Source organism: Mytilus trossulus, chromosome 1 (genome assembly GCF_036588685.1).
Source record: "Mytilus trossulus isolate FHL-02 chromosome 1, PNRI_Mtr1.1.1.hap1, whole genome shotgun sequence".
Classification (NCBI taxonomy): Eukaryota; Metazoa; Mollusca; class Bivalvia; order Mytilida; family Mytilidae; genus Mytilus; species Mytilus trossulus.
The window spans coordinates 58,961,957-58,974,315 of record NC_086373.1 but is presented as its reverse complement, the minus strand read 5'-3'; the positions used below and the strand labels follow the sequence as shown (position 1 = coordinate 58,974,315).

Here is a 12,359-nt window from a genome sequence, read left to right as displayed (position 1 = left end):
CTGAAAATATCATCATTCCCTGTACACACTTCTGGTCTCTCACATAAAATATTTGTAATGACATGACATCCGTAGCCTGCTACATATTGTAAGATTCGTATTTTAAACAACTTCCACAAAACATGCAAGTCACAGCATATGATTTGAACACATGAACAATTTGTGATCTCATAATTAAAAGTTTTCAACAATTACACGAAACAAATATAAAGTTCAGTAATTGAGCTTCAACTTTCTTTCAATATTTTTTTTTCTATTAAATTTATATATATATATATATTTACGTTTGTTCATAATATATAGATAAAAATGTATATTAGATAAATATAATTACATGGAAAATCGTGTTGTAAACGTTGCGGATTGAGCTTGTTCGACCAACTCCAAAATGATGACTTTTTGCTCGTTCTCTGTCTATAAACTTATTCCCTGCAAGAGACAAACGATACGTTAAACCATATACAAGTAAACTATTACACCATGGACTAACTTTTTACTTAGCACCAAACACAGTACTCTTTTTTTTTGTGTATTAAAACATCAACGAAAATAAAACTAAGTCAGATCGCACATATAACAACCATTAACATAGCAGTGATATTGATGGGATTTGTTTACTATATGATAACATTAGATGTATGTTTCACTATAATACGTTATTCTGATTTGCTAACTGCACATCACAGGTTAAATCCTTAAGCAATTGCATTACTAAATAAAACTTTTCATTCATGATGACACGAGGTTCCCCAATAAAGTGCACAGGTGAATTTAATAAAAAAAAAATGATAAAATTCGTGTTTTCCTGATCCTAGCTAAAAATGTAATTATAAGTATTGAATGCTTTTTTCTGTAACTTAATGTGGTTGTAAATGCGTTGACCGTGTGCACATTTTTAGAATGAAGGGCGGAAACAAAATGTTCTTCGGTCAACGCTTCTACACCACAATGAAGTTATAAAAAGAAGCATTCAATTCGTAAATGAAAGATACAACACATGTTATCCTTGAAACCTTTTAAAACTTCATGCAAAGCTTGACAAGATTTTTATGTTTTTTTGAAACCAACTGTGCCCATCAGATTGACAACTTGTTCATTTGTTTGTATGACGTAAATTTCACTCAGAAGCTTTACCTTTATTTAAGGCTCACAATGATTTCCTTAAAAGGATAATAAAACGTTTGGTGACTATATCGACTACATCTATACCGGTGAACATTCAATAGATCTAAATTATTTTCCACCAACAATTTAGTATGCCTACACATGACCATAATCCCTACTCCAATTTCTTCAAATTGACATTACCAAAAATACTTATCACCTGAGTGTTACTTGAATAAATAAATTTGGTGTATTTACTGTCTTCTGATTGGTTAAAAGTTTCAGTTTTATTTTCAATGTTGTCAATTTTTATGGCGACACGCCCACTCTGACGTTTGTGTATTCATACGCCGACATGTGTGTACGTACGTTGTTATTGTTAATATAAATAATATTAAAAGTTCTTTGAGCCTTATTTTGAATGAAATTTATTTATAATGAATGACTGACTGTTGCAACATATGGAGCTTTCTCTCCAGGTGAACCCTGTTAACTCCCGGTGAACCAATGTTAACTCCCGCTATTTTGGTGAAGCATGTGTTGCGAAATCTTAAGTTTACCGAAATATGTTCTGTTGTTTGTCTTTTTGTCGTTTTTATTATTGCCATGATTTCGTCTGTTCTAATTGTTTTGTTGTTTTTAATTGTCTCCTTGGTGACCACTTCTGTTTTAAATTGATAGCTTCCAGTTGAAGTGTAGGATTCCAGATCTTTACCACTTCTTATTTTAAGTCTGACTGATTGCATTTCTTATAAACCGCTACAATGCAATACACTCCATATAAAATTATCTTTAAGGTTATAAGGTTACTAATTGTTCAGCTCTCTGTCATCATATGTTCAATCTTCGTACATTATAATTTAGAAAAGAGTATGGTGTGGTGTTTTTTTTGTTTGGCGCTATACCAAAGAGTTTGTGAGTGAAGTTTAAATCGTAAGTGGTTAAAACAAATCAGAAACATGACGATCAACTGTCAATCGATCTCCTGATAGCCGTTTTCTAAAGGTTATCAGGGAAAATAATACCAATATCTGAGTTAAATAGGTGTGATTTTGTATTTAACACTAGCTTACCCTGCTCATTACTCTCATTGACTTGGAAAGTCACTCTCTCTTGTGTACCATCTGTTACCATATCCAGAAAACTATTACCCTGTTCATTATTCTCGACACTTTGAACGGTATCTGCTTCCTGTGTTACATCTGTATCCTGTTCGTTACTCTCAGTTATTTGGAAAGTTATTGCCTCCTGTGTGCCTTCTATTAACCTATCAAGTATAATATTACTGATAAGTTCTTCTTCTTCATCTTCAAGGTCTAAATCAAAAGACTCGTGTAGCCTCCTCACATCGAACAATTTATCTGTTGACTTTGATAAATCAGTGCACTTAATAGTAGGGTGTAACCAATCACCAACAGAGTCTGGTATTATTACTTCCTGTTAACAACAAAATAGAGGTGTTAAACGATGAATTGTTAGTTAACTTAGTTTACAAATATTTCATTGTCTTGATAAGCAATAGGATTGGATGCAACGTAACATAATCCTCTCCAAATAAGTACAATATACAAAATTTCGAGATGACAGCAATTCTATAATTCTTTTTTTTTTCTTTTTTAGCCATGACGTTGTTAATTTAATATCGATCTCACGGTGGGTATGGTTGTCCTGCGAGAGAACGTACTGTGCTGGTGATTCGGTCCTGACGGGTGCTGGTGATCAATGAAAAAATGTAAACAAAGACGAAAATGAAGATTTTTGACGTTTTCACTAATAAAAAATGGAAGAAAACAGTTGAGATTTTTCAATTTTGTTTCTTATGGGTTCATATATAAACCATTGAAAAGTTGACCCTCTAAACTGTTTCAGTAAGCGTAACACAAAAACGCTCATTTTCAGAAAATCTCGAACTGAAAAAATAAAACAAAAATGCTCATAGAGTCCGCTTTCTATACCGCAATCCACACGACAAAACTATTTCGTAAAAAAAACTTGCAATTCCTAAAAATTTAGCATTTTCTCAATATACTCATGTCCTGATACTGTGCTGGTGGGTCCTGTCATTGTGCTGGTGGGTCCTGATACGGTGCTGGTGATTTTGGATTAGAAGTTGGTCATATTTGAAACAAATGTTACAAAATCAATAAAATTGGGCAGCTAATTGTTTTCAATAGGATCTATTACTCCTATTTATCTCTGTGCAACTTGTATAACATAATTACATAAAAGGGCAACATCTTTCGTCCAATATCAGAGAACAATATATAGTATCTAAAATAATAATAGTTTTGTTAAGATATTAAATGCCCCTTACATTGATGCCTCAACAATGATCAAAGCCCATGCCGCATAGACATGTGTGTCAGCGCTCCACATACCCCTCCCCACTTCCACCAAACCAACCCTCCTCATTTCCTCCTTCATTGTTACAGTGGTGTACTAACACAACAATTTATCACATTAAATAATTACAAAAAGACACACATTATTGAACAACGAATGCTCGCAGGTACTGAAAGCTAGTTCAAAGCCGCATTTTCAACTAATAGATAAACCATGTTATCATATACAAAAATCTCAATCGCGTCGATTAAAAAAGTCTCAAAACTTAAGTTCACATTTTAATGTTTGATGAAGCAGAACTTTAATAGTGTGCAGTGAATCTTATGCTCACAACAGTTATTGTCATAATTATGTTTACATGAGACTTATAAAGGAATTAAGAAGGTACCAAGAAATGTTTTACAGTTCAATTTAATTATCATGAATGGAAGGTGAATGGAAACTGTGAGGGTCAAAATCTTAAATTGCTTATAAATGTTGCTGTACCCAGTTTCGTTATCTGATCTGAATGTTCTGAAATGTGCAAGGTGGAAAGACATTTTGAATTTTTTTACTCGGAAAGTTTTGCCCTAATTGCTTGAACTTTTGCAATATTAAAGCCGATTTCAATGAGTGTGAAGACAAAGGGAATATCTTTGGTTAAATTGCTTGATGGACAGAAAAGTCATTGTTAGGTTATGTAAACTACCCTACTTTAAGAGTATACTAGTCCGACAAATGACACATCTTTCTGTCTGTAGGACCAGGCTACTTCGAAAGGAGGGTACGGTTTAGCTTACAAGCAAGCTAACCAACCAAAGATATTATGTTTGCCTATATACTCGATGGAATCGGCTGTAACTAAAAACTCGAATACATTTTAACAGACAGTGGTCATGTTTGTTGATGAATATTGTTTTTCCTAGATTCACTCTTGAAAAATCATTTGGTAACATTTGGTCAAGTAATTTCAAAAAAGATCTTTTTGTAATTGCGGACGCCAAGACAATACATGAACCTCACACGACCCCTCGACACAGGTGAGCTTATATATGATCTTATAGCGATTCAGGTTGATAACCATTTGAAATTAAGCCAGTTTGTGTGTGTGTGTAGATTTGTATTGTTTTAAACTGTTATGACCTTTTAAAGTTAAATGTAGGTGTTTAATCTAAGAATTTCTTTTTTAAACTCAATTGGTAGTATGAAGCTATTGATTGATTGATTGTTGGTAGCTTAACGTCCAGTGGCAAATATTTCATGTATATTCAGGTTCACAATAAATACAATAGGTAGGTCTTGTCATAAAAAATTAGTATGGAGTCATTACTACAGAGATGGTGTGTTTGACACACAAAACTTAAAAGCTTAGTGATATTACCAATATTAAAATAAAAGTGTATTTTAGTTAGGTATTTTTTCCATTTACTCATTTTCAATTATAATTAAGGCACATTTGATTTTTATTCATAAAAATATTTAAATATAGTAAAGTAGGACACATTGTTCACTTCCTCCCCCGTAATTCTTTATCAAAAATATTTATTTATTTTGGAATTTTGAAATGAAAAAGTTAAGAAATCTTAGTTTTGTTTATAGTGGTCTCTAGGTTATCTCGTCTTCATTCTCTGATATATTCTAGTCTGCCCTCATAAAATAGTGATTTGTTTTAGTGTTCTATCGAACTTTCGAAAAAAAAACTGATAACCGTTCAGACAAAAAAGTTATGTTGAGAAAATCTTACAGATACAGCAAGTGATTCTAAATGGCTATAACATACATTTTTCTTTTAAAATACAACTTTTTAATCTTACGGGAAACTATTCCAAGCTTAAAACTTTTACTGCAACCTCGCTCTTACTTATCCCCCCCCCCCCCCCCCCCCCCCAAAAAAAAACCAAACAAACAAACCCGAAATACTATCGTCATTTTTATAGTCAGCACTCAATTGTTCACATGAAAAAGTGATTTAAGCTGCTAAAGACATATGATTCAAACGCTCAGAAAGTTCTTTGTTCTATATTTTTTCTCTCCATTTTTATGCAAAACGGTAACCTTTTACATTTTTATTTAATGGGTTATTGTTGAAGGTATTACGATGACGTATGGCTATTAACACATACTTCCTTTGGTTTCTTAAGGAAACTTGTCCATTGACAACAAACATACCACATCATCTACTTTATTTAAATATTGTATAAATTACAACGTATTTTGGTGATCTTGCAAAATGATTGTAATCCCGAAAATCGTAAACATATTTTCTTATCTTAAAAGGGGACAAGAAGGGTTCCATTAACAGGCCAATAAATAAGATTACAGTTAATTTAAAAAAAAAAAGGGGGGTATTTTTTCTTGCATAATAACAGTAAACGGATTCAAAACAATGCCAATTTCAAGAAAGCAGGCAACAGTTAATTAGTCAATAACAGTACAGCATCAATGATCTTGAATATATGCCACTTTTAACTAAAATATAAAGGCACAGAACCAGGACATCGGAGCACAGAACCAGGACCGTTTTTCTTATCACCAGCACCGCGTCAGGACAATTCCGTTAAACGAACTTGCACGAATTTTGCAATATAATATTGTTGTAATATACTTTGCATGGTACTTGTGACGCATCACAGAAAAATTAAGCAACAAAACAGTCGTTTTATTGCCGTTCTGATACAATGTAAACAAACCCACCAGCACAGAATCAGGACCCACCAGCACCCGTCAGGACCGAATCACCAGCACAGTACGTTCTCTCGCAGGACAACCATACCCACCGTGGATCTATGTATTTAAATGTCCCTCTAGTATCTTTCACCCCTCTTTTAAAAGTGGAATATTCAAACTCATATATTGAAACTAAACTGACAACGCCATGGGTAAAAAAGCAAGACAAACAAACAAACAACTGTACAAAAAAAATGTTACATAGAAAACTAAAGACTACGACATTAGAAACATATCTTCTATCTTCTGTGAAACGAATATTCCATAACGGCCAACACACTCGTGTTAATGTCCGCTGAGACTACTATAACGTTATAGTAGTCTCAGATGTCCGTAAAACTAACGAAGGGATGATTTCACTTTCACCATTTGGTACTTTTGGTTTAAAAGCTTCCTCGTGAGCAGTAACCCTCTATCAAGGAAATAATGATAGGAAATAAAAGCTCGGGAATATCATCAATTTTGACATATATACTTCGTAAGCAGCAGTCGCTGCACAAATGTTGTTACATAGAAATGGAAAGTTCACAATTGGGAAGCTGAAGTTATCTCATTTGTCGTAATGTTTTATTTTCAACCCATCCTCATTGTCAATCCAGGATGTAAATAAAGATATGAGGCACACTTAATTGTATCTGTAGTATCCTGTATCTCAAGTTCGATGGGATAGATGCGTTCAACACAGTCCCCAAATTTGCCAAATTTGGAATTACTTAGTGAAAGAACATCATCTTTATAGCGGAAAGTAAAGTTAAAGGATACTGCTTACTTCTTTTCTTTCTTCATAAAAAGTAATTCCTGTATGAAGTCAGCCGCATAAAAATAGAGGAACAAGTCCGCAAGAAGAAAAGCATAGATGTTTTCCATGGGAATCATGTCCTCCTAACGAAACAAATATGTTGACAATCAAGAATTCAAGCATCTTGATAACGTGATAATGTCAGTTTCAGAGACTTTTTTGTTTAAATCAGAGCGAGTCTTCAAAATGTATGATTTATCCCTCTCTGAGACAAGTTACTTGTTTCTACATTGGTCATTCTTTTTTTATGAAACAATGTAATACCAAACCTAATAATTGGTCTCTAAGTTTGGAATGGGGAATACATGTGTAAAGTGTAGAAATGTCAAATGTTTTAATACTATTGCTACACAGCTACTTTTGTATCGGTACTATTTCTGAATTAAAAATGTGTAGTACTGGAAATCTACTTTTAATATTCAGTACTATTTTGTTACTCTAAAATTATTGTAATATTTAGGTACCTATATTTTACAGTACTTTATTTGTACTTTAAATTTAGGTACTACATATATTAATACCGTTACAGTTTCAGCATTTTGAAAGTTTTTCTATTTCAAATCTCTTAAAGTTATGATTTTCAAACATGGAATATTGTATTATTTCTGTACCAAAATATTTAGTACAAATCAAGTACTGTACAATACAAGTACCTAAATATTACAATAGTTTTAAAGTTAAGAAGTACAAATGTAGTACTAAATATTAAAAGTAAATTTCCAGTACTGATTTTTTTTGGGTACAGAAATAGTACCTTTGCAAAAGTAGCTGTGTAGATGAAAGAGTCTTAGATTGTATGTAGCCTAAAAGATCTTTGATTTTTTTTAGTATCCAAATGTGATTCATTTCAAAGTCTGGCTTTGTTTACTGATAAAGCTGATGTTAATGATTTAGAAAGAGGTTTCGTGGAGTACTTGAAACTCTTGGTTTAAAAGCTTCATTGTGCGCAGCAATATTATGCCTTAAAGATGTCTGAATTCTATCAGCTATCATATAAAGCAAGAGAACAACATCAGGATCTAGACCACGTACAGATTGTTTTATCATGGAAAATTCAGTTGTGTTTAAGTCTAACATTTTTTTAAGTATGCATTTTGGCACTTAAATTCGTTCTACAATGGGCCCTTGGAATATATGAATTATGTGAATACTAAAGTTGTTTTTTAAATTTTTTAATTTCGTAATAACCCATCACTTATCATTGGCGAGCTGATCACTGTGTGCGTCTTGGTCAACTGGAGGTCATATCAACTTGAACCGGATATTACGTCATTCGTGAACTCATCAATAAGTCTAAGTTAAGAGTTCTATGCAAGCGCATAACGGAGTACGACTCATGTATTTTGAAATTATTTTGCAAATATTCGACGATTTTATTTAACATCGCGTGATATATTAGCGATGCATTGCGGGGGAAATGACGAAAGGTAGCGATTGATGATGTGGCACTCGAGGCAAATTTTTGGACCTGCGTATTTGATTATACGAATCCACCTCTTGAAAAAAAATCAATATTCCTGATGGTTTATACGGAACTTCTAACGAACAGATTTTCAATTTTGTCTTTTAATTGAAATTAATAGTTTAATTCATGTTAACAAAGTGCTATATTGTTCTTTGATTTGTCTTTGTTTTATTATTAATATTACTATTACCTTTGGATTGTTTTATGTGATATCCATTTAACGTGGCCATGTACATAAACATCCCGTCAATGTGTTTGTATTATCTTTCATTTTTTGCTGGTGTGTTTTGTATATGCGACTTTTTGTATTTCTTTGGTTCTTATAACGTGACTCTCTACTTTAAAAGATCCCGTCAGTAAGATAATTGTTCTATTTTATGTCATTATGATATATTTCTATTATGAATTACAGAATACGTTAAACCATAAACGTCAAAATTATTCAATCGCGTAATGGAATGAACTATTTGTGGATTCTTATAAATTCTATATAACTTTTGGACTATTTTAAATCTCGGCCTATTTCTAAAATTAATTCTTACATACTTTTTATTTTTTTAACCCTGTATGCTTACATTACCAATGTGAAATTTTAAACTTGTTTGTATAATATACATTGAACGACAAATATATGAGACGTATAAAATTTTCTGACATCAGACACGCGAATCAATGAATGTGTCTGTAGATAGATGTTTTTGTGTTTTGTTAAATTGTTCCTTTTAAAATTGTTACAAGATGATGACTGCTGTAACCATATTTTGACCATTTTATTTATTATGTATGTTTAGTTCACGCATCATTGTAAATATAGGGGAATTTGATGAGACTGCCATCAAAGGGAGAGGTTTAGCGCTATAAAACCAGGTTTAATTCACCATTTTCTACATTTGAAAATGCTTGTACCAAGTCAGGAATATGACAGTTCTTGTCCATTCATTTTTTAAGTGTTTTGTTATTTAACTTTGCCATATGAGTATGGACTTTCCGATTGGATTTTCCTCTAAGTTAAGTACTTTTGTGTTTTTACTTTTGTTTAATTAACGACTTTGTTTCCAATTTCAGTTTGCATCGTTTTTGCAGAGAGAAAGACACTCAATTTGGTTGGAAAGCCTGTATCTCTGCATAATAAAATCAAAAGTAATTAAAAACCAATTCTTCAGAGAAGAATTGAAGGTCTTTCCACCTCGATGATTAGAATGAAATTTAGAAAAAAAAGTTAGAAAGGGTCACTCCTTGATGATGTAATTTGGTACCTCAACTGATATAGAAAAATAAGATTAATAGATATATACAGAAGATTTAATTGTTTTATAATGAACAAAAACAAATTTAAAGCAAAGGTCAAAATCTAGAACGTCAAGTTCACCTTTTTGACCTTGACCTCAATTTCAAGGTCATATGTCAGTGATCTCAAATCAAAAGACCCCACGTCAATCACTTGTATGGTTGTAGAGAAATATCGATTTCAAAAACAAAAGGGGAGAAAACTCCTAAAAGGGTTGACCAAAACACTTCGACTTAAATGGGTTGAAGTTGCCCCTTGTTGTAAACAGTAATTAGGCAAACACATCATATCATTAACTATAACAGTTTCTAACAAGCAAAATTCTAAATTAATAACATGACCTTGACCTTTGACATTGACCTCAATGTCAAGGTCATGGGTCAGTGAACTCAAATTAGAAGGTCCGAGGTCAATCACTTGTATGGTTCTGGAGAAATAACGATTTCAAATACATAAGGGTAGAAAACTCCCATAAGGGTTAACCAAAACACTTCGACTGAATAAGTTGAAGTTGAGCCTTATTGTAAACAGTGATTTTGCAAACATATCATATCATCAACTGTTACAGTTTCTTTTGAATAACGATAACAAGCAAAATTTAAAATTTATAACATGACCTTGACCTTTGACCTTGACCTCAATTTCCTTTATATGGACCAAGGACTTCATATCAAAAGACTTTAGGCCTCTACAACTTATACTGTATGAATTAACCCAACATATCGTTTATTTAAATTTTCAAAGGGAAATAACTCCCATAAGATGTCTTCTGATCACCCCAGTCAAAGTAAAACAAATCATTATTAAGAGTAGACGCACAATTTGGTGAAAACAGTTTGTAAAAATCTTATACGGTTTTTGAGATATAGCGATAACAAGAAAAAGGGGTCCCGGGGAGATAACATCTATGAGAATAAGTGTTCGGTCACACAGGGTGAGTTTTGAAACCTCCATTACTGAACAAAGCATCTCAGACGGCAGAAGAAAAAAAAAAAAAAAAAAAAAAAAATATATAAATCAGAAGAAAAACAAAAGGTCTTTCCACGAAAAGTGGAAAGACCTAATAAGCAACATTATTGTGTGGGATCTTGTAATAATATTCTTTGAAAGCGCTAAAAGCATTTAGGACTGCAACTCCATAAAGTTTAAGCACACGGAAACCATTGACACATGTGTTTTTTCTTGAGAATTATATCGTCAGCAATCCATTTTGTCCTACCCTCTTTTTCAGTTACCTTTGGAAATAATTTTAAAATTGGAAACAAAATGGTATTTGGAAATATTGAATTGCCGCTTAGATCATGCAAATGTAAACATATATTATACGGAACAATCGATTCTATACAATTATAAAACGCTTGCAGTTAATAATTTAGTACGGTTAAACTTTTTATAATTCTTTTTAGTGAAAATAATATCTCAATTGTGCACGTTTTCACAGACAATATGGTTCATGTAAACAGAAGTAAACAATCAAGATGAAAAGTTCAAAACAAATACCATCGTTTACTTGAACTTAATTTGAGCCTGAGGATAATTTCATCACACTTAAATAGTATCTTCAGTAACAACTGCCATACTCTTTTGTTGCACGTTAAGATGTATGCAGGAAATGTTTGGTTTTTTTTTAAATTTTATGACAGAATCTACTTTTATTTAATGTTTAATTTTTGTTTCAAGTTTATTTGACTACAAACCTGTTTTCTTACTTCGTCAGACATATTCTCCTCAGTTTCATCGAATGCAAAACGATATTCGCCTAAGACACTGTCGATAACAAATTCTTGGATAAAATGACTAAAGATGGAATCAAAAGCTTCTTCACAGTTAATCGACTCCTCCTCTCCCATCACCATGCATATCTATCTTTAACCTGTTGACGAAATAAATTCATTACAAATTTAGGATTATATTCAACTTCATGTTCAGGCCAATAAGCACTGACTATACAATGTGGTAAATTACGCATTTGGTTGTATTTGTTTTCAATGAATACAATTCAATTCAGAATGGAAAAGGGGATTTCTCAAAGAGACAACAACCCGACCAAAGAGCAGATAACAGCCAACGGCTATGGATTATTTTAAAAAAAAAAAGGTCTGTTTCAAGTTTATGGAGAAAAACAAATTGATTTTGACATTGAGAAAAAAAATGTTTCTTTCATCCTCAGCTGCTACTATAAGTTTTTTATGTAATGCTAAAATTGAAAGAAAAAAATGTTTTAAACTTGTCGCAAAAAAAATAGATTGTTTTTCGCCAAAGCCAAAAAAAATGTTTGTCCATAGCCCCTCTCCAGAAAATCAAATGGTTGCTGCCTTAAACTCTTATTTATAAATTCCATTGAGATGAGATTCATAAACTCTCTTATAATAACTAAAAGGATCGAAAAGTTGCTATGATATTCCATATCTGATAAAACACGTTTTATTCATTCGGTAAAATTGACATGAATTTACCAAGATACTATCGTTAACAACGATTTTATATGACTATAATCTACTCACAATTTCACAAATATCAAGGTTGGAGAGCTTTCTAAAACTTGAACTTTCAGGTTGAAACTGACAGCGGCTCTTCTAACGTTACCATAACGTGACTGTGACGTCGTCATCATTGCTTGATAAATGGTTTCAAAATTTCTAGTCAATACTAAA

At 32.4% G+C, this 12,359-nt stretch overlaps 1 protein-coding gene across 2 annotated transcripts in view; it reads right to left on the bottom strand.

The window, feature by feature from the left end:
• LOC134680620 (uncharacterized) overlaps positions 1-12,344 on the bottom strand; it is a 28,098-nt gene extending 15,754 nt beyond the window's left edge. Inside the window, exons 1-4 of one of the 2 annotated variants that reach the window (XM_063539746.1) lie at positions 12,210-12,344; positions 11,415-11,578; positions 2,178-2,541; positions 335-429 (exon numbers count right to left, since the gene is read on the bottom strand). In XM_063539746.1, coding sequence (XP_063395816.1) covers positions 335-429; positions 2,178-2,541; positions 11,415-11,561 — 606 coding nt within the window. In that variant the 5' untranslated portion in view covers positions 11,562-11,578; positions 12,210-12,344. Of the gene's footprint in view, positions 1-334; positions 430-2,177; positions 2,542-11,402; positions 11,579-12,209 lie in introns of both variants that reach the window. The other variant, XM_063539737.1, reaches the window with a different exon arrangement.
• Between the last annotated feature and the right edge of the window lie 15 nt (positions 12,345-12,359).